The sequence below is a fragment of the Phalacrocorax carbo genome, chromosome 1, assembly GCF_963921805.1.
Source record: "Phalacrocorax carbo chromosome 1, bPhaCar2.1, whole genome shotgun sequence".
Taxonomy (NCBI): domain Eukaryota; kingdom Metazoa; phylum Chordata; class Aves; order Suliformes; family Phalacrocoracidae; genus Phalacrocorax; species Phalacrocorax carbo.
The window spans coordinates 22,875,467-22,898,709 of NC_087513.1; the positions used below are offsets into that span (position 1 = coordinate 22,875,467).

The 23,243-nt window shown below is 44.2% G+C and overlaps 2 protein-coding genes across 6 annotated transcripts in view; both read right to left on the reverse strand.

The window, feature by feature from the left end:
* MAPK12 (mitogen-activated protein kinase 12) overlaps positions 1–12,232 on the reverse strand; it is a 45,862-nt gene extending 33,630 nt beyond the window's left edge. The window contains exons 1-2 of one of the 3 annotated variants that reach the window (XM_064446003.1): positions 11,954–12,232; positions 11,053–11,182 (exon numbers count right to left, since the gene is read on the reverse strand). In XM_064446003.1, the coding sequence (XP_064302073.1) occupies positions 11,053–11,182; positions 11,954–12,069 (246 nt within the window). In that variant the 5' untranslated portion in view covers positions 12,070–12,232. Of the gene's footprint in view, positions 1–11,052; positions 11,183–11,306; positions 11,854–11,953 lie in introns of those variants that run through there. The other 2 variants (XM_064445996.1, XM_064446012.1) reach the window with 2 other exon arrangements.
* An 8,539-nt stretch (positions 12,233–20,771) lies between these two features.
* MAPK11 (mitogen-activated protein kinase 11) overlaps positions 20,772–23,243 on the reverse strand; it is a 32,135-nt gene continuing 29,663 nt past the window's right edge. For all 3 annotated transcript variants that reach the window (XM_064446029.1, XM_064446048.1, XM_064446038.1), the window contains one exon: positions 20,772–21,444. In XM_064446029.1, the coding sequence (XP_064302099.1) occupies positions 21,371–21,444 (74 nt within the window). In that variant the 3' untranslated portion in view covers positions 20,772–21,370. The remainder of the gene's footprint in view (positions 21,445–23,243) is intronic.

Here is a 23,243-nt window from a genome sequence, read left to right on the forward strand (position 1 = left end):
CAGCTGTCAACCAACACCCCCAGGTCCTTCTCCACCAGGCAGTTTTCCAGCCACTCTTCCACAGGCCTGTAGTGTTGCATGGGGTTGTTGTGACCCAAGTGCAGGACCAGGCACTTGGCCTTGTTAAATGTCATACAACTGAGTTTGGCCCATCGATCCAGCCTGTCCAGGTCCCTCTGTAAAGCCTTCCTAGCCTTAAGCAGATCAACACTCCCACCCAACTTGATGTCATCTGCAAACTTACTGAGGGTGCACTCAATCTCATCATCCAGATCACTGATAGATATTAAACAAGACTGGCCCCAACACTGAGCCCTGGGGAACAATGCTTGTGACTGGCTGCCAACTGGATTTAGCTCTGTTCACAACTTTCTGGGCTCAGCCATCCAGCTGTTTTTCTACCCAGTGAAGAGTACACCTGTCTAAGCCATGAGCCGCCAGCTTCTCTAGGAGGATGTTGTGGGAGAGAGCATCAAAGGCATTGCTAAAGTCCAGGTAGACAACATCCACAGCCTTTCTCTCATCCACTAGGTGGGTCACCTGGTCATAGAAGGAGACCAGGTTGGTCAGGCAGGACCTGCCTTTCTTATACCCATGCTGGCTGGGCCTGATCCCCTGGTTATCCTGCACATGCCTGGTGAGCTCACTCGAGATGAACCGCTCCATAACCTTCCGCAGTACCGAGGTCAGGGTGATGGGCCTGTAGTTCCCTGGATCCTCCTTCTGGCCCTTCATGTAGATGGGCATCACATTGGCAAGCCTCCAGTTGTCTGGGACCTCCCCTGTTAACCAGGACTGCTGATAAATGATGGAGTGACTTGGCAACGTCCTCTGCCAGCTCCCTCAGGACTCTTGGGTGGATCCCACCTGGCCCCATAGACTTGTGAGTGTCCAGGTGGCACAGCAGGTCGTGAACTGCTTCCTCCTGGATTATAGGGGGGTTTATCCTGCTCCTTGTCCCTACCTCCCAGCTCAGGGGGCTGAATACCATGGGGATAACTGGTCTGAACATTAAAGACTGAGGCAAAGAAGGCATTTAGTACCTCAGCCTTTGCCTCATCCTCGGTGGTAACATACCCTTCCGCATCCAACAGAGGATGGAGATTCTCCTTGGCTCTCTTTTTGTTGTTAATGTATTTGTAAAAACACTTCTTGTTATATTTTGCAACAGTGGCCATATTGAGTTCTAGCTAGGCTTTTGTCTCTCTAATTTTCTCTCTGCATGACCTAACGAGATCCCTGTACTCTTCTTGAGTTGCCTGCCCCTTCTTCCAAAAAGTCATAAACTCTCCTTTTTTTCCTGAGTGCCAGCAAAAGCTCCCTGTTCAGGCAGGCTGGTTGCCTTCCCCGCCAGTTCAGGGAAGCCTGCTCCTGCAACTTCAAGGCTTCCTTCCTGAAGAATGCTCAGCCTTCCTGGACTCCTTTGCCCTTCAGGGCTGCCTCCCAAGGGACTCTCTCAACCAGTGAAAACTTGTGGGTTGAGATAAGAACAGTTTAATAGATAATAACAACAACTTGTAATGAAAAGGAAGACAACAAAAAAGAGAGAGAGGAACAAAACCCAGGAACAACAAGTGATGCGATGCAATCACTCGCCACTCAGTGACTGATGCCCAGCCAGCCCCCAGGCAGTGATTGCTGCCCCTGGTCAAGTCCCCCCCGTTTATATACTGGGCATTATGTCATATAGTATGGAATATCCCATTGGTCAGTTGGGGTCAGCTGTCCTGGCTGTGCCCCCGCCCAGCTTCTTGTGCACCTGGCAGAGCATGGGGAGCTGAAAAGTCCTTCACTTAGTGTAAACACTGCTTATACTGTTTATACTAAAACATCAGTGTGTTATCAACATTATACTCATCCTAAATCCAAAACACAGCCCTATACCAGCTACTAGGAGGAGAATTAACTCTATCCCAGGTGAAACTAGGACAGATAGAAAAACTAGTAAAGATGAAGACAGAAAATTACAACTCTTTTTCTTTGTAGCCACATATAACTTTGAAAAAAAACACTAATAAAATTTTCTTGAGAACTGTTACAGGAAACTAATTAAATAAGAATAATATAACTACCATAAAACAATAATTAAATCCACAGAGGATGTGGTTATTATTTTAAGTAATACCTTCAGTGCTAACATTACAGCAAGAGTATTATTTTCCTGCACAACAGTTTTACATAGTTTTTCCATTTCTATGTAGAGTCAGGGAGAGAAAGGGAGGAGAGAGGAATTAGGAAGATGTACATGAAACAATGGAGCATAATACAGCTCTATGGGCATTTCCTAAGGCATGCACTCACACAGAGCGCACACAGCCAGACACGTTGTGTGCTCTCTGAAAATTTCAGTATTAAAAAGAAGGAAGTTAATATTTATCAGTGATCTTATCCAATATGCACTTCCTCCCCTATTAAGCCCCACTTTTTCAAAAGTCCTGCTTGTTGTCCTCAAGTTGATATTTCCATGCCTTCATTTACCTAAGCAAGAAACGTAAGAAAATAAACCCCATCACGTCTGAATGCAACAGTGAATGACACTGGGACAGCACAATAAAAAGAAGGGACACAGCAGAGGATGAGAGAGTGTGGCTGCTGTACCACATCCATCTGTGCACCAAGGCATTATCAGGCACCCACTGTGAAACACAGGAGCATGAAGAACACATTTCCATAAAGAGCATACCATCCCCAGAACACACTTAATGACGTTCACTAATATTTTACTGCTTCCCCATTCAAGTAAACAGAGTTCCTGGTAGTTACTTAATACTGCCTGACATAAAATATACATTACTTCTGAGGAAATGTTGCAAACTCGTGGAGACAAGCTTATCATTCTGCAAATCCTCTGAAGGATACCACTGAGACCAACATTCAGCTCCTGCTGAAGGCAACTGTAAATAATAAAGAAGAAAACTCTTTTTACACGCCACTGACTTCACAATACTTCCTTTCCTTGCTTAACAGAGCAAGCTTTCTAAAAATCCTGAAATCCATGTCAGTGTCCAAAATGGTAAGACATGCTAATAGTTAATAAATTTAAAAGTAAAAGTGAGGGACCATTTCCTCTTCTCAGTGATCTTTATTTAATAGCTGCACTTTGGGATGATTTTCCTGTACTGGAACAGTCATTAGTATTTCCATTTAGGTCACAGCTTTCTGCAGATATGTTAAGCACAAGGAGGTACAGGATAAAATAAATCCTCCGAGGAAGATACAACTCCAGCTACTTCTTCAGGAAAAGAACTGGATAAAGTGTAGGAAACTCCCTCCTCTATAATATAATAAAAACTCCTGTGTCTGTCTAAAATGCTTTGAATGAAATACAATATTTGTAAAAAAGACCTTTATGATACTTAAAGAATGTCCTAGCACAAAAGTAAGCCACTGTAAAACAACTACAAGAGTAACTTATTTTTCATAGTGTAGCCTATATGAAGTGTAACAGAGGTATCTGTGAAACTTTGTGTAGATCTATTTTTGGTGTTAATTCAGCACAACTACTGATACTATCAGAGATGGAAGCACAGCCGAGGAACGAACCCAGTACACTCTGCGATGGCAGCGAAAAGCATCTGTGGAAATGGGCTGCAGCACTGCTCTTTCAGGGTCTCCTTTTTTCACCCCATCAACTCTGCTAAAAGGCAATTTCTCAAATCAATTAGCCCACGAGGATGCACCTTGTTTCCTACCGCCCATCTGACTGAAAAACAACTTGGATTTCTGCAGCCTCCACTGAAGTACCTTCCTTCCTTGTATCTCAAGGAGAGAGTGTAATACTGTGTCTCTCCCATCTTCCTGCAAAACAAAACCACTGTCAGAGCAAAGCTACCCTTCCACACGTGTGCATTTACTCAATATATTTTCTTTGTTGATTGCTTCTTTTCCCTATGAAGCCAGTGGGTGGGGGAACGGGACACACCACCGTCTCCAGCCCTCCTTATGCCTACGGTCTGCCCCACCTCCCCCAGACATTTACACTAACCACCCTGACCAACTTTAACTACTGTCAACAAATAAATAACAGCTTTGCGTTGGTAAGGTGGTTTCTGCCCTTCCCTTCTCAGCTGCCTCTTTTTCCAAATGTTATTCCAGCAGTGGAGCACAACAGCGAAGAGCTCCCCGCCTCTGTCCTCCCCTGCACTTTCATGTATTGGATTACTTTTATTCAAGGTCTGTTCCACTGCATTTCTGGGAAGGAAAGTTTCTGATGTAAGCAGCAGCGCATCAATGAAAAACTTGGATCTTGTATAAGTTAATAAGTAATTTAGGTTATATGTCATGCATTAAGTGCTGCTTTCTCTTGTGGATATTACGCATGAAAACACAGTAAAGATGAGTGGCTTTGGCACTCAGGCTACAAACTCAAGTATGTTTTTGAGAGAAATCCCTGCTGGGGTGCACTGAACTACATATTATGCTGCATTAAATTTTCTGCAGGGTTAGCTTCAACTTCATGTTCCTGCGCTGTTCCACATCATAGGGCAACTGCATCCTTTTACTAGACTAAGAATTCTCAATATTTTAAAATTTTAACTATCCATGCACAAGGCTTGCACCACAGTCACCTTTCTTCCTCACCGATTACTCCACATGACACTAGGGATGCCTACTGAAGGACAGAGAGCTCCTTTCCTTTCCTCCTGCCAGTCTGCACACCAGCAGACACAAGCTGAACCCATAAGCATCACCACACTCTTCTTTCAATGGGCCCATATGTAACACTGGACACATCCAAATCCTGTGGATAGACACACTGTCATCTCTGGATTAGATGGCAATCCAAAGAGAAGGCTTGGGTTTCAGTGCTGTCTTCCCTCTTCTCATTTACTGGACTAGGCTAATCAGTCTGCTTTATTAGTACACAAGGCTCAGGTGTGAAAAATGGCTATCAGCTGAAGTCCAGCCTAGGTAAAACAAAGAATCACGGAATGGTAGGGGTTGGAAGGGACCTCTGGACATCATCTCATCCAACCCCACTACTTCAGCAGGCACACCCAGAGCAGGGGGCACAGGAACGCATTGAGGCGTGGTTCTGAATGTCTCCGGGGAAGGAGACTCCACAGCCTCCCTGGGCAGCCTCTTCCACTGCTCTGGCACCCTCACAGGAAAGAAGTTTTTCCTCATGTTTAGCTGGAACTTCCTGTGTTCCAACTTGTGCCCATTGCCCCTTGGCCTGTTGTTGGCCAACACTGAAAAGAGTCCAGTCCCATCATCCTGACACCTGCCCTTCAGACATTTATAAACATTGATGAGATCCCCCCTCAGCCTTCTCTTCTCCAGGCTGAACAAACCCAGGTCTCTCAGCCTTTCCTCATAAGGGAGATGCTCCAGCCCCCTGATCATCTTGGTAGCTCTCCGCTGGACTTGTTCAAGCAGTTCCCTGTCCTTCTTAAACTGGGGGGCCCGAAACTGGACACAGTACTCCAAATGTGGTCTCACCAGGGCAGAATAGAGGGGGAGGATAACCTCTCTCAATTTGCTGGCCACACTCCTTTTAATGCACCCCGGGATACCATTGGCCGCCTTAGCCACAAGGGCACATTGCTGGCTCATGGTCAGCTTGTTGCCCACCAGCACTCCCAGGTCCTTCTCAACAGAGCCGCTTTCCAGCAGTTCAGCCCCCAGCCTGTACTGGTGCAGGGGGTTGTTCCTTCCCAGGTGCAGGACCCTGCACTTGCTCTTGTTGAATTTCATCAGGTCCCCCTTGGCTCAGCTCTCCAGCCTGTCCAGGAGAGGCAGGTTTGTGAAAATAAGCAGAAGTGACAACCGACACCACTATTTTGATTTATTGGCTTTTGAGTACCAAAATAAGTGACTCTGGTGTCCTCTTAGCTCCCTAGCTGTGGGAAGCTTTCAGTCCACAGAAAAGCAGCCAGGCATTCTTCTCCCCTACAACCTTCTGACAGCAATAAACTATCCAGTTATAACCATATTTTTGCTTTCGTAAGGGTCCATGAGGAGATGAGCCATCACCAGCCGGGAATCCTGAATTGCACTTTACAGGCACTTGTATACCCAAAGGATGTGAATTTTGAGCTGGTGTAGCCCTGCAGGGCTTGCTGTGGGAAACCTAACACAGTGAGCATGCTTTCATCTATAAAGGCATCCCTCATCTCATCTACAACTCCCTTCTTCCTCTGATTTTGCACACTGTAGAGGCTGTTGCTCTTCCAGTGCTCGTGTCCTGCTAGATGAACTGCAAAAGGTGTCAGTTTCAAGATTTTCTCAGGCAGGAACATAGAGTACCCCACTATTTTCTCTGGAACAAACTCCTTCCTTGGTTGATACCGTGTAGGTGTAAATAAAAAGCCCAACATTTTTTCAAAATGAAGAAGTCAACAGAAATAAATACTAGCCAACATAAAAGCGAAGGCCTGCATCATCCTCAGAAACATAGCTGTAGAGAGACAGACAATCTGGTGTCTGTTGGATACCCAAGTTCCTTCCAAAAGGGGAAAAAAAGAGCTACGTGGTTCTCATAATGCAAAACACACACTGGTCTTCAGATGTGGGAATACACCAGAGAATAATTTCCACTCAGAGCAATGAATGAGAGCATAATATAGAGTACCTTTAAACTAATACGGCAGTTGCCTCTTACATACAGGGTTTCCAGGAAGAGAAACATCTGTAGAATATTAACTGACCTAAGAAATGTTTAACGGGCATTTGTCAAAAATTTTATGCCAGAAAAACATTCAGAATTTAAGTTGGTAGAATTGGGTCAGAATGACTATATGTACTTATATGTACACATAGGCATGTCCATACACAAACACACACGTGTATACTACGCTTCCATAAAATCCACACTCTGTTCTGACACAAGACATCATCAGCACAAGCCGCTGCTTTTCTCTCCCTCTGTCCAGTGCCATCTCCCCTCGCCAGCTATCTTGCTGGCAACTTCAAAACCTCTGTTGGCAAACTGGAGGTGAGAAGGGCACCAGGACTGGACCGGTACAAATCACTATGCAGTTGTTTCAGCAGAAGTGGGTATCATGGCATTACTTCCAGTCGAAACGCGTAATAAAATTCAAGTTATTTGCCAAATGAAACTAATGGTTCCGCACCTCCGCTTACTTGTCTGTGTTTAGCTTTGCATACACAGACATGTCCATTAACTGCAGAAGAATACACGAACAAAGAGCTATGGAAATGCCTGAGAGCCAAAGCCAGGGCCAAAGTTATCATGCGGGGCATATTTTCACTGTTTTTGGTTTTAAGTCAGAGCCATAATAGATAATTTTAAGGGTCCTCAGTTTAACTGAACTGAAAATGGAAAGAAGCAGGGAACAAAAGCAGCGCTACTGAAAAAAAGTTCCTAAAGGTAAACAATCTGTTCTTCTCTACAAGATGCAGCAGATGCCAAATAATCAAGAGCTGCTAAGTCTGTAGTGGGATGAAGCTAGCATGAATAAACGAAGAAAAAAACCCAAAAACCCAAACCAGTGTTTCTTCATTCTGCCTTAGCTGTTTTTATTTCTCATTTTCACACCATTCCCTCTCTTGTGCCAGAATATGTTTATGCAGCTACACAGCGATCCGGCAGCTTATCCTGATGGAAACTAACTTTTCTTTTTGGCAATGTCTGAGGAATTGATCTGGGTTAGACTGCTTCTTAGCTTATGATGCTTGTGAAACATCCCAGATTGTCTCAAATTAAAAGGCCTACCAAAAATACAAAAGGTTCCAGTGCTATTAAAGACAGTGATTTATCTCCTAACAGCCAGGGCTTGCCCTCTTCACACACAGCCTCTGCCCCATGGTCCTCAACACCCTTTCTCCTCTGGATTTGTTTACAAAAGGTTGTTGACAAGTCCCACACTACCAAGTTTGCACGATTTATATAGAAATATTCCTCACTACATTTAAGTAATGTCCCACTTGAGAGCCATTAGGCAGAACAAAGGTCTAGCATATATAATGAAAGATGGTCATGCCAGCAGCCAGAGTTGCCTCCTCCTGAACACACCTAAACAGACAAGCAAATTGACCCGTAGGTTAACTTCTTTACAAGGTAAAACGCAGTTCCAGTAAAATTCAGTAGGATGACTCTGATATTTGTTTTTACAGGACTCCTGGTCATCCTACAGCCCTTCCACATTAAGGGGATGAGCATATTCCTCAAAGGGTCTATAATGGAGGTCAGCCAGGGTATTAAGCAGAAGTTTTCCTCCATTTTCTTCACTCGTAGCATGACATGCTGATGAATTATATCACTGTGGCATGGGTTTAATGGTATCTTCTGTTACCTTAATGGAGGACCAGAGATGCTATTTTTAACACAATGTGTCAGACCATTACAATTTCTTCCATCATTCCGAATACAGCATAAGGTTAAATAAACTACAATAATGCGTTGCTACATGCTTAACACAATACTTCCCCGAAAGCTATGAAGGGCAGAGACGGTCCATCGAGAGGCAATCACGGTGAAACAAACAAAACATCACACTTTTCATGTAATCCAACATCAAACGTATCATGATTACAGAAGTCATTTTAAAAGACAAACAGATCACAAAAGCAAATTGCATGTAATTTCAACTATCAAATAAACAGAACCTTGAAATAGTTTATATCCTGAAGCAAGAGAAAAGCAAGATGAAGATCTTTACTAGCAGATGACTGCAACACTGCAACAACCCAAGTCTAATCCATAGTGGCAGTACCGTGAGACCAGCTATCACATACCACCTCCTCTACTTAGATTACCTCCTCTACTTAGTTTACCAACACCCAAGACAGAGATAACAGTGGCATCGCTATTTTGTTGTTGCCTTTGATAGAATTACTCCAGTTTTACTAATTTTTAATAGCAGTTATATTTATAGTACAGCCAGAAAGATAGATAACTGGTTATTTTATAGAAGTATACTATAATGTATTAGTTAACAGAAAAATTAGGAAAAATCCTTCAATCACAGTTCTATTCCACTAATTCCTGTTATGAGGAGAAATGCACCCATGTGAGCACGGCCTGTTCAAAACTCCATAGCCAGACCCACGGAAGCCACAACGGTAACAACAGAGAACAGGCAGCTCTCCTGCCACCACACAGCACGCTGGGGACTGCTAATGTGAACGGGAAAGGACCTTACTCTCTGCCCAAAAAAACATCCTTTGGTAGAAATATGCAAAAAAAGAGGCTCTCTGAGATCACCACCGGGACTAGAAACCCTAAAAGGTGTTGTTGCTATTCCTAATTCACCAGGGGTGAAACAGCTGGCAGAAGGGTGTGAGGCTGGGATGGTGGATGGAAATTCTCTTGATGGGCTGTACTGTCATCTCAGCCTCATCGCGGACGGGTGGAGTAGTCAGCTTCTGCCTCCATGGCGCTGGCGAATCCCTGCAGGATCATTTATTCAGTCTTTGTTCTCTAATGAGTAGATGCCATAATTCATGGTACAGCCTTTCCTTAGTATATAGACCAGATTCTTCTTTCTGTGACTGAAACTGTTTCCTGAGACTGTGAATTATACCCTTCTTTCAAATATATTGATTTCTAACTTTTACATATTGTGCTTACATTCCTCAGTGAGCATTTTCTTCTAGACTCTTTAATTATCAAACAAGTCCATGGAGGGGTTCCAGAGTATTATCCTGAAGGGCATACACTGCATAAAAACCACCAGGAGTGGAAAATGCTACCCAACAGATTATTCTGGGAAATGGAAGAAAAATAATCTCAAAATTCTGGACACAGTTAGGAGCTTGGCAACTGCACGAGCTGCTCTGCTCCCAAATGTTCAGAAAAGAAAATGTTGCGTGTATGAAAGCCCATGCATGACACAGAAGTTTCCTGCAGACATTAACTCTTTAACATACACAGCAGTGGTTATGAAGCAGTTACTTCAAAGGAATCAAGTAAAGCGATCAAATGTATTAGAAGATTCAGACTAAACTGTTAACAGGCACACAGGTTCTTAAGCCTCCAAAAAGGTCCCATTTTTCTGGACAGGCAGGACATCCCACAGATTATTCTTCAAAATGAACCTGGATATTGTTGGTATTCACAATGTTAATGGCATAACATTAAATGGCAATGACTGGTTATTGTTTTGACGAGTTTCTCTTATCCTTGCTTTCGATCTCTTAGCTTTCCTTGAAGGCCATCTGAATGGCCTAGTCTCTGTACTCTAGGGCAAGCATATGCTTTAATCTCCCACCTTATTAACATTTTAAAAACAGATTCTTATATATCATTTTAACAACTCCCTCCAAACTCTTTTTTTATTTCCCATGTGCATTCACGACAAACAGCTTTTAAAGCCACTATGATCCTCCAAGCCCATCCTGGGACTCTTCTCACCCGGGGTTTGTGCTTTGATTCCACAATAACTGTTTTCACACTAATCTCTCCTCCTTTATTTTTTTTTCTTAAATCACTAACCACCTTGGGACTAAGTATCTTTATCAAAATGGCACTTTCAATGCTTCTTTGTCCAGCTGTTCCTCTTTCACATTACGTAGGAGTCTATGCAGAGCTCTGTTTCCTATTCTCTGCTTCCCAGGAAAGCAATTTAGTCATTCATTAACTTTTCCTGTTTCATATTAGTACAAACCCAAAACTTTCAAATGCTTCATGAATGATAAAAAAAAAGAGAAACCCCTCTCCAGAGATCTGCATGTGTACCATAGCCATCTTCATGCAAGTTCAGGAAAAAAAAAAAAAAACAAAAAAAAAAAAAGGGAGATGCTGGTGCCCAAGACCCAGAGGGACAGACCTGTGCTCTGCCTTCTCCTGCACCTCACGGAACGTAGTGACGGAGACAGTAATTTCTGGTCCTTAATCTCTCTCACTAGCTCTGAGCACAAATTCCACCGTGGTCCTAACCTTCCCTACCCAACCTTTCCTACATGGAAGTGAAGTGGTGTTTACCACAGGACATTCTAGCTTGTGCGAACTGATGTTCGCAGATAAAGGCAAAAGACAGACACGCAGGTCTTGCAGAAAGACTCCTGAATTCCATGCAGCCACACATCCACCTTGTCCAACTCTAAACAACTTTGTTTTTAAGGTGTGTAAACTGCGACCCAACTCACGTTTTCGTGCTTCATGTGTTTCAGGAGGCGCAGCTCTCGGTACGCTCGCTTGGCAAAGAGTTCAGACTGAAACGGCCGGTACAATTTCTTAATGGCCACTTTGGTACCACTTCTTCCATCAACGGCTGAGCTTTAAGGGAAAAAGAAGAGTTTGGTGAGTGAGGACCAAAGCGAGACTGCAAACCTGGCTGGAGAGTGCCCGCGTCCCGCCCCGCGCTGCCCGGCCCTCGGCCTGCCAGGCGCCTGCCACCAACCTCCCCAAAACGCCTCCCCGGCAGCACCCAGCGTCTAATTTCATTCCTTTAAAACGCTGCCAAGCCCTGCGATGAAAAGCAACCAATTTTCAAGAGCTTTAAAGTGGAACATCTAGGGAAGAAGAAAAGAAGGCAGAAACAAACAAACAAACGAAAAGATCCCACAAAACCCCAAAAAACCCCACCACCAAGCCAAACCCGAACCAGTCGCCCCAGCCCAAGGGCCACCACCCCGGGTTCTGGGGTCGCTGTCGCTCCGGGGGAGCCGCGGGCAGCGCTCCCGGGCCAGGGCAGGGCAGGGCAGGGCAGGGGAGGGCAGGGGAGGGGAGGGCTAGGCTGGGCACGGCGGGGACCGCGCCCCGGGCGCCGCCTGCTCCGCGGACGAAAACACGCGTGGGGCTGGCGGCGGTACTCCTGCCGGCTCCCCGCGAAGGGCCGGGCTGCCCCCGGCGGCGCAGCCCGCCTCGGCGGCGGCCAGGTGGGCAGCGGGGCCCGGCACAACAGCCGGAAAAAGTTCGCACGGAGCAAGGCGGGAGAGGAGCGGAGCGGAGCGGGCCGGGCAGCGCCCCCCCCGCCCGGGGCAGAGGCCGCCGCCGCCCCCCGCCGCCCCCTCCCGGGGCCGCCCCGCCCCGCCTCGCCCCGCTCACCAGACGGCTCCGTAGGCGCCGGACCCCACCGGCTGCAGGTCCCGGTAGCGGTCCCGCACTTCCCAGAGGGTCTTGGTGATCTCCTGCCGATAGAAGCCGTTCTTGGGGGAGGACATGGCGCTGCGGCCCCCCGCCGGCGCCCACCGACAAAGAGCCCGGGCCGGGGCGGGGGGGGGAAGCGGGAGCGGCCGGCGCTGCCGAGCCGCGCTGCGGGGAGGGGCTGGGCTTGGGTGAGCGGCGCCTCCCGCCCCGCTCCCCCCGCACCCGGGGCCGCCCGCCCCGCGTCTCCTCCCTCCGCCGGCGGGGCCGGCCGCAGGCGTGCTCGGGGGCCGGGGCTGGGTCGCGGGGGACCCGGCGGGGCCGCGGGAAGCAGGTGCCGGGGCTGCGGCTGCCCGCGGGGTCCGTGCTGCGGGGCTGGAAGCGAACCCGCCCCGGCCCCCTTTCCCTGCGGGCGGGCCGCGTTGTTGCGCTTCACCCCGGGCCTGTTCTGCCGTTCCGCTGCTCGGATTCTGAGAGGTTTCACGGGTCTGAGAAGATGCAGCCGACTTTTACATGAGTGTTGAAAGCCCCCCAGTGTAAGAAGGACAGGGAACTGCTTGAGCAAGTCCAGCGGAGAGCTACCAAGATGGTCAGGGGGCTGGAGCATCTCCCTTATGAGGAAAGGCTGAGACCTGGGTTTGTTCAGCCTGGAGAAGAGAAGGCTGAGGGGGGATCACATCAATGTTTATAAATGTCTGAAGGGCAGGTGTCAGGATGATGGGACTGGACTCTTTTCAGTGTTGGCCAACAACAGGCCAAGGGGCAATGGGCACAAGTTGGAACACAGGAAGTTCCAGCTAAACATGAGAAAAAATTTCTTTCCTGTGAGGGTGCCAGAGCAGTGGCACAGGCTGCCCAGGGAGGATGTGGAGTCTCCTTCCCTGGAGACATTCAAACCATGCCTGAATGCGTTCCTGTGCCCCATGCTCTGGGTGTCCCTGCTGAAGCAGTGGGGTTGGATGAGATGATGTCCAGAGGTCCCTTCCAACCCCTACCGTTCTGTGATTCTGTAGTGTAAGGGGCTGTAATAGATGAGAGCTGGGTGTGTGCAAGGGAGCTTCCAAATGGCCCTCACGCCAAGGTGTACAGCTGAGGACTTCCTAGTTCACCCCAGGGTCAGGCCCCAAGTTTCAACAATATTTCTGATAGTTGAGTAGCAACAAGCATACAACTTGATTCAGTTGCTCAGAGCAAGTGGTCCCATGCATGGCTGGAGAGACAAGAAACTGTTCAAGCAGCAGCTTGAAATAATTGCCATGCTGGAGTATGGAGAATAGCGACCTTCTCAGTATCTCCATAGTAAATAGGTCTGGACCGGCACGTGCAACACAAAGACCTGCTTTAAAAAAATGTTTTACATGTTCTCTGTGTGGATATAATTAAAATTCTTGTTCTTTAGGGTCTGGAAAAGCCTTTGTTTTGTCTGACTTCACCCCTAAGCAATGTTGCTGAGGTTAGATAATTCAGATTTGCTGTGGCTGGAGTTCAGTTCATGGCTTAGCTCAAAAGGGGCAATCTGGCCAAGTTTCCTTGTTCCCAGTGCCTTTGTGGTAGCTGCCATGGGCGCCGACCTTTTCATGCCTAACTACTGCGTGTGGAAGAGCAGCCCTGACCTCCCTCTTCTCATCAGTTACATGTCGGGTACACGAGCTGTTTCCCAGCGCTGCTTCTCTGCTGAGCCGTTTGACTCCCTGCTTTAGGCAGCACGGAACCAGCCTTCTGACATTTGGCAGGTAATGTGAGGCTTGTATCAAGTCTTAGATTAATGATAAGTGTTTGTTTTTAAAATCTGCTGTCCCGAGCAGTGTTTGCTATTCAGATGATAGCTGGAGTGAAATGTGGTATGGGTGAGGTGAAGGATAGAGAAGCTTTACCTTCCACTCAGTTTTGAGCCAGTCCATTAGTTAAATTACTTTTAATGACAAATATATATGTCTATTGCAGTAAGGATTAGTTCTGCTTTTGATCCCTCGCTTATTTTTCCTTATCGGGTTGTGGCAAAATGATGCTGTCCTACTACTTGTTTTCTATCAAGACAGAAAGTAGATGATTTTGATAGAGTGGATGAAAGTACTAACCCAGCACCAAGGCAACATCACTCTTATGCAGCAGCTTTGAATAACACAGAGCAACTTTTGTAAGATATTTTAAATTCAGTGACAAAATTGGCCCATGCCGTTTTCCCCATATTTTTCCTTCACGTAAGTGTTTAGGTGTACTTTGCTGTAGATGGATGAAGTAGCAGCATAGGTCAAATACAAGACCACTTTTTCTCATCAAGTCACACATACAGCAGATGAACCGATAAACTTACTGAAAGATTAGGGAATCCAGTCTGTTGTAAGAAGGGAAGCTTTGTCTGATAAAACCATTAATAGCGTCTATGACAGGAGGAGAGGAGAGGAGAAACTTGGATCCCTGCGCAGCTGGTAGGTCTTGTAGCAGCGTCACAAAATGCATGAGCTTCAGTGTCCTGCTAGGCTCAGCTGCGTATATGGTGATGTGTTTTCCCAAAGACAGTCTGTTGCAATGAGACTAATAGGATACTATGGCCATATCTTATCCCAGGCAGTGTGTGCTTGACAGGGTAAATTAAAAGAAGGAATGCTAGCAGATGTTTCTGCTTTTGGCATACATTTATCTAAAAGTTTATAGAACAAAAAGGGACCTTCTTCAGACATCATGAATAAAAGGTAATAAATGCAGTAAGGATGCAAGAATCCCACTTCCCTAATGCCTATCCCGTAAATGGAAGGATGGCAACGTTGTTACCATGAGGAAACATTTGTTTTGATACATTCTTTTTTTTTTTTTTTTTAAAGACCCAACTTCCAGTGTGTCGGAAGGTTGCCATCGGCTGCAAAGCATGTGAGTTAGATGGGATGTGTACAGTAGTCTTTCTAATCCCTCTGGGGACTGAGAAGTCAATTTACGCTCCAGCCTGGACACGAGGCTTTGGTGCTGGAGCAGGAGCTCTGCAAGAGAGATGTGAAAAAGCTCACCACGTTTCCCTGAGAAGTTCTGCAGGTGCAGGAGTCTGGTGAGAGAGTCTGATGGCAACGCTGCTCACAACAAACTGTGTGTTAGCAGTGATAAAATGACACAGCTTTGTTTGTCAGGGGCCAAACTGTGGGCTGGCTCCTGGGCCCGGGGCGAGGAGGTGCGTCTGTGTGAGCAGGGAGAGGGACTGGGGCCTTCATCCCCCAGTCCAGGCACAGGCAATGTGGATTCAACTGGGGGGAGCAGGCGATCATACAAAGTCCTCAGAAAAATCAAGCATCTTCCCACCTTTCTGTCTGCTTGTGTCTATGAGATGTGTTAGACATGGTCATTTTATTCTTGATACAGCAATTCAGATATGAATATTTTGGTTCTGTAAAATGCACCTTAAATGTCAGTAAACATACAAACTCGCTGAATTATCAAAAGCTGATTCCTAGGATATTTTTGTTTTAACCAGCTTTCTATCCCCACCTTCAGAAAGTACTCTTTTCTTGTCTACTTACATACATTGCCGTGGAGGAAGTAAGTCCATTTTATTTATTAAGACAAGAAGTAAAGCTTACATTAAAAAAAAAATCTCAGTTTTAATCTGAAAATATCCTCATGCTATTGCGTCCCTGCCCTTCCCCAGTGGAGATGCTGCCAACTGTTTCACAACTTTTCTGTTTTTGTCGCTCTGACCCCTGAGCAGGGTGCTTCAGTTCCAGTTTCTGTGACATGGAGCACCCCTGGGGTCTTCGCCACGCTGCCACCGCACTCAGCCATCAGCAGAAAGGAATAAATATGTACCATCTAAGTGCTTTATTGTTTAAAAAAGTTATTTTTTAAACTGGCCGTTTCATTTGTTCAAGAGGTCGAGTGAGAACTTACTAAGTCACTATTTACTACCCCCATTATCCCTGCTTGCAGGAGGGTGGAGGAACCGAGGCCTGGTGTCGGGGGCAGCAGACAGCTATGTATAAACCAACTACTTTTAACACTCGCCCAACTCTTTCTCCTCAAGGCCTGGCTAAAGGTCCTCCTTGTAATCATTCCTACAATAAACTGTAGGAGTTTAGTTTTTAAACTATCACAGATTGTTGCAGTCTGAGGTGCTGTTGTGCACAGAGGAAAAAATACTCTTGCATTGAAGAGTTTCCTTACTTCAATGCTAAGATCATACGAAAAGAGCATTAAGGTATATCACTGACTGATGGCCGTGCTTATTTGTCACTACATAGTGGTGCACATCACACATTTAAATCACCAAAAACTTGGGGGTACTCTTACCCCATCTTTCCTATCCTCCTTAGTGTTGCACTCATTTGTTGTGTTTCCAGAGATCTGGACAGGGCAGGTGCACCGTGTGTTATTTTTGCATGGAATATAACCTAACTAGGGTTTATTCTTGATTTGAGCCTTTGGGCTCTATTAATAAATGAGTATGAAATAGGAATATATTATCTTAGTGCTAATCTACAGGATATTATTCTATAAGGTGCAAAGTGTGGCTCGGTGGAGGCTGCCAGTTAAGGCAGATTTAACATATATTTACCTCAGGGCCACCACAGTGATTCAATATTTCTACTGCGTTCAGTATTACTTGTGATCAAATTGGAACCTGAAAGGACTAGCTAAAACCTCTGTGCTACGCTACACATCTTAATTTGTGACAATTAATGAAGCTGGGGGACTAGGTGAGTGCAAGATGAAGCATTTGTATGCATGCAAGACTGAAGCCTAATTGACCAGTTTCACTCATTATGTAGAAATTTCCCGTCTAATGGAATAAGTGTCGGATTGGTTGAAAAATCAGCGTTCACACAGGAAGCTCACAATATATTCCCTCCTTGTAGGGAAAACTTAGACCCTTTTAGGCATATCAGTTCAATATTTTATCTTACAGCAGAAACAAGGTCAGTGGCAGCTGCGCTAATGCAGCTTTCTGAGTCTCTTGGTGCTAGTCCCTTAAAAACCCTTATGCTTTTTGCCTAGACTCATAAATTAATGACACTTGGTACTCTCACTTGTGCAAGCGTGCCAATTTTCTAAGGACCAGCCTTAGAGAATTGCACTACATCCATAAACACTAGCAGCACGATTCACATGTAAGAGAAACAAGCAGCGGCTTTTAAAGCAAACAGAGGTGTTGCTATTAATTCCTTCCTAAGGAGACTGAACTTACCGAGGCTGAATTCCTTTCTGCTACTACCAAAGGACATCGTTTACCCACTTTACAGTGCAATTCTCTTTTAGGAAGAGCTAAATCTTTACCATTGCTCATCTGGCAGGGACTCTTGGGCCAAGTCAGGAATTTGCAGGTGTGGCAAAGGATACTTAAGTAATCTGTACCTGCAGCTGCATATGGTAGTTTTTGAACAGACCGATCTTTGACCAGGTCCCGAGAGTCGGGCAGGCAGAGGTCTGTTTTCTTGTATGATCCAGGAGGACATGTGACGGGAAGAAAGGAAGGAAGTGACGTTTGTATTGACTGCTCCCCACCTCTGTCAAAGGTGCTTTTGCTGCCAGCAGTTTGTCTTTGAAAGGGTTGTCCCCCTCCTGTCCCTAGGGTGAGCTTGCTGCGTTGGATCCTGCAGCGTACTGACCCTCCTTCCTTCTTGCTTTCATCTTTTGCCCCACATCAAAAACACGGTGAGAACACTAATGGGAATTCTGCAACAATGCTGTCTAATTAATGGCTCTTGACCTCCTGGAACATGCTATATTTTTTCATATATCAGTGTTGATTACCTAATTTCCTATTATTTTCCCCCCTATAAATTCCCAAAGTTATTAGTAAACCTGCTGTTTCATACTTGTATAGCCACTTTATATGTTCTTGGAGGAAGGAATTCTGTGTTTTATGGTATGTGATACCCTCTGGTGCTGTGCTTTTCCTCTAATCCATCCTTGTTTTTCCTTTCTATTAGCACATTTTAAATTAGAGATTGCTTTAGTCTTGTCTTTGTTTCTGCTTTGGCTGTGGCAGGTCAGTTTCCTGCTGCTGGGCTTCAGTGCTGGTGAAGTAGACAGCTTAAAAAATAAAGATGCGGATTTTAAAAGAAGTGTAGTGTATACTTAGGCATGTCAGAAGGCTGAGATGCATGCAAAAGGCTTCTTTTTCCTTTTGCAAGGGCTTTTGCTTTTAGTAATGATAAAATTACTAGACTTGGGGTTGCACTGAACAGTGATTACAGAGTGAGATAATACACACTAGAAGTGATTTCAATTCAGCAGGTGTAGGGATAACAAGCTTTTGTGACTGAAAGCTGAAATTAGGTAAATTCAGATTAGAAGTAAATTGTTAACAATGACAGTAATTAGCCAGAGAAAGCCCTCGGAGAGTTGAGTTCTCCCCCATTGGAAGCTTGAGCCACCTCCTCCGCTAGCATTGCCCAGCCATGCTCCTCTGAGCATCCCTCCTGTGCTTCGCAGGTGGTCAGGGACGATGAGCAGCCTAACTTAGTGTGGGCTAAAACCTACAGCGGTCTCCTCAAACATACGTGCAATGTGTAGAGGACCTACAAAAGCACGACTGTAATAATGAGAGCAAGAGTGGTGTCAGGAGGTTAAAAGCCCACAGTTTAAGCAGGCTCCACTACAAGTTTTGGAATAAAATCTGGGCCATGTAAACAATGCCTTCATTAAAGAAATTCTTAGCAAATAAATTTTAATATGATAAAATCCTTACTTTTATATTTATTTACTCTTTAAAATTTAAGCAATCTGCCATACAGGTTTGCCGAGCCTGACAAAGCCCTGACTCCTAGATGTTTACCTCCATTCGCCTCTTTGTGTTGGTTGACAAATGGTTTTTTCCATCCCTATTCAAACGATAAGCATTGTTAGTGCTAAGCCTTCCACCTTTCTGTCCCAGTGGGGTCCCATTTTTCCAATTACCCTATCCTGCTGTTGTAAACTGATAAACTCGCCACACTGCAGTCCCACGTTGGGTTACCACAAGGGAGCCGGTTACCTGCTCTAGAAAAATATTTTAATTAGTGGCTTCTGAGGTCTAAGAAATTGCCTTCATTTTGCAAATCTAGGAAAAAGATGTCTCTCTCTCCCTACTGTTTTTCTTGACATTAAAATGAGATGATTTATGGGGTTTGATGGTATGTCATTAAAAATAGCTGAGCCCTTTTTGCCCATTACTGTCACCTTTGATTAGTTTAAATGTTGCTATGACTGTATTCTTCCTACATAATTTATCTCCAGAAAACACCCTACATCTCTGAATGTAAAAGGAAATATTCAGAGGAAGATTCAGAGCTGCCAGAACACAAATTTTGGAAGTGAAGTAAAACCTTCTTTCCACCTCAGGTAGCAGAGCTATGGCAAGAGCAGACTCTCTGGTCTTTGCCTACGACAGTTTTACACATCCTTCAAAACATTTGGTGATGGCAACCCTCATAGGCAGGAAACCAGATTAAACAAATGATGGGACAAATCCCACACAAAATTAATTATCATTGGATGCAGGAGGTTCTTGTGAAATCTCTTTACTTCATCCTTGCTCTTCCAGCTGGAACAGAGCAGCAGAACAGGCTAACGAGCTCATTATCAAAGAAAATAGAGCACTGAGCTACTTTTCTGTTCACTGGTAAACAAACAAATGAAAAAATATATTTAAGACATGACTGATTATTTTCACTATGTAGTCAGACAAATAATTTAAGGATTTACAGTAATGACAGCCAGACAGCACTTCAGCGGACTTGCAAGAAATCCACAGAGGTGTTTACTTTCAGATTAATATCCCTTGCAGCAAACTGAATACAAGTGGCTGTATTCCACTAGATGCAAGTATCAGATAAATGGCCCACATTATCAAAACCAGTCCAGCACTTAGTCCACAAATTAGGAGCACATTTTCAAGAGGGAATGCTTATTTCTATTTCTCAAAGAAGACAAACAATGTATCAAGTATCTCGGAAAAATCAAAGTTCTTGGACTTGATTTTTTAAAATCTGTTTATTAAGAAAAAGCTTTTATTTTTACATAGAAAAAGATACAGAGGAAGGTAAATAAACGCAGTAGAATTCATTACCTCATGTAATAGCTGTACAACTGAATCTCAATGACAAGAGCTACAGAAAACCTAAATATTATCACAGAATCACAGTAGCTTTATAAAAAGCCACTTCCAAAATAAGACTCTGACAAAGCAAGAACAAGACACAAAAATAAACAACATTGAACTGTGAATCACAAGTATGTAGAAAGACACAGCCGTCACAAGAGGCCTCATACCAAAGGATATTCCTGTTTCAGTGTTATACCTTCAATGGGGGAATCAGATACATTTAATTCTTTAAGAAATCTCAGTATCTGCTGGATCCTGCAATTTGTTATTTAATTTTCCAACTTTTCAGAGCTGGAAAGCCTTTAAAATTTTGCTTAAAAAGAAACTCTGATGAGATGGATATTTTTTCACAAAAAAATTCTTAAATCTTGTTTTGTCGTGTCTTCCAACGGCAATTATTAGATTATTTTCCCAAGGATTATGTGGAGGAAAATAAGACAATGAGGAATATGGAATTCAAAGCTGCAAACTGAACTGAGTACTCTTGCACTGCCATGTGCGACAGCCTTTGCTGAAGCCGGCAGAAGACTACAGAGATCTGCCGCAGTGCCTTCAGGGCACCTTCCTGTAAACTCGGGCAAACGCACCAGCACTCCACTGATGGCGTGGTTAGGAGTACCATCGGGAAGTGAAATAGTCTCACAAATGGGTATTGTGCAGATTAAAAAATATATATATACATGGGGAAAATAACGAGAACAGACACTTGAATGGCAACAGAAGACACAGATTTATTTTTACTGACTTTCAGTTGGTGTTAAGATCGCTTGAGAGACATCCAGTAAATTTGTACGACCACCACAGATATGACTACATATGCAAATTCTGTCTACCTCACTACCACGCCCCTCTCTTCATAAAGGCACTAACTATAAATAATATGAAAACAGACAGATAAAATGCCAGAAAAAAAAACCTGATTGCTTGTATGGACTTCTATGTTTATGTTTGTATACATTCATGCTTTAAATGTACAATTTTAAAATTAATTTAAAAAGTCACCTTTATTTTGGCAATACAACTGATAAAATGAAACATGCAGAACACACAGCTCGACACAACTCAGTGCATAATTTTGTCAGAATGAAGCAGTTCTTTATCACCCTTTGTGAGTTGGGAATACATTCATATTACAAGGCAAAAAAAGCCCCACCCAAACCAGACATCTGGCTTCTGTATAATGCATCTGCTTTTCCACATCTTCTCCAACATCTTTGGACAGTAAAATCTACATCTGACCACAGGTTAAATTGTATGGTTATATTTAGCAGTCTTCATAGTGCAGCAAGGCAAGACAGAGCTGCCTGTATTCACTGTTCTATCTCCAGGCTATCCATTTTTAAGTCGGGCGGTTTAAAGCTAATCACTTCTTCATAGGTGAGTTCTGTAGAGAGGGTGTACGGGAAAGAGAAGAATTATGTGGTATTCTCTTCAAAAGAAAAATATTCCAGGCAAAACAGTTCTATGGATACATGCGACTTGTAGTTTGTATTTCCAGCCTTTTTAGAGTCCAGATCCAAAACCAGACCGAGTTCACCAGGAATCCTTCTGTTAACCTCAGATTACAAATTAGACTCACAAATACTGTTATTGTACAACATGTCTGTCCCCTTCAGCTAATTACTAAAACACACAGGCCCTGAAATGGAAACATCAATTATGCTGTCAGATGACCTGCCAAAATGATGTAATAACAGACAAAATGTAATGGAAAATGGAATCTATAAAAGCACCCAAACAGGTTTTAAAATGTACACTTTTAACTGCAGAGAATGTTCTTTATCATCTCTCAGTCAATTGCCTTTAACATAAATCACTTGCAATTCTGCGCTAATGCCTTGGAATCTAGGTTTTGGTTTTTTTTTAATGTTTTATTATAACTAACTGAATTTTAATGTTCTATGAAAAAAATTTTCTTTTATCTTAGAAGCATGTAACAGTTTTGTTTTCAACAAGAAGGGCTTAGCTGGAAACATGGTTTCCTTGCTATTTTACCCTGCTTTAGGAATAGCCCTTTATCTTTTCATGCTGACACAGTCATGTCCTGTTTTGTGCCTTGCACAGTAATGGAATATGTCGTCAGCGGGACCAAATCCTGTTCACACATAAATATATGCTAACAATGCATTGCTTCAGGTTCTCTTTTCCCAACATTGAGTTTAAATCATACCAAATTTGCACCTATTAGCTTGTTTATTAAACAGATCTGAGACAGCTGCTACACCTGCAAATGGACCCAGCACTCCTCTAAAAAGTATGCAAAAATCTGCAGGCTGAATCTTGCTTATGCTCTGGTTGCGTTATGCTGTGGCATGGTGTACGGTGACCAGTGTGCCAGCTTCAGTGAAGGATTTCTCTGAAAGAAATTCTGTGTGCAGAACCCCTGAGGCAGAAGTATTTGTTAGGTGACTCAGTGATTGACTTGCCGCTATATTAAGTAGCATCTGGTCACAGCAGCCACGTAGGAGCTAGAGTGGTCCTGACTGAACTCGGAGGAAGCCAGCATCCCCACAAATCAGACACCTGGAACTGTGTTAGAAATTATTCCTGCTGCCTGTGCAGTGTATGTTTATGAAGCTCCTTACCTGGTCCTCATGCCACCTACTGAGCAGAGCGTACAGGTGTTACACTGAGATATGTGCAACTGGAGCAACAGCTAAGGGGAGAGAGTGCATAGCATTCAACTCTGAAACACATACTCTTGGCCTCTAAAATGTTGAAATATTTTCTAACTAATTAAACATGTCAGAAAGAAATCTATCAGCTTGAGCTGCCAGCCTCAGCAGTGTGCAATGGAGGCCAAGGAAACTCTTAGGTGCGTAACGTGTAAGACAAAGTGTCTGAAATCTCATTTTACTTTGGTGCTCAGTCCCTCGTGGGACCAAGCGCCACCGATTTTTAATTTGAACAGAAAGAAGAGGGGAAACACACCAGTGACATCTTGAGAAACTGGGTCAATATTTCATCAACAATACAAACATTTTATGCAAATGGTCACTTTTCATGTCACCTTACTTAAATGTGACACACACTGTACTTGAAAATAAAAAGTTTATGCCCCAAGATAAAAATATGGCCAGGATGAAGAGCTGCATGTCCCGTGCCAGTTTTGAGATTTTTGTCTCAGGCCCTTTTTAACCCCTGTATAAAGAAGGAATTTGACCGGCAGTTCTAGTAAGGACA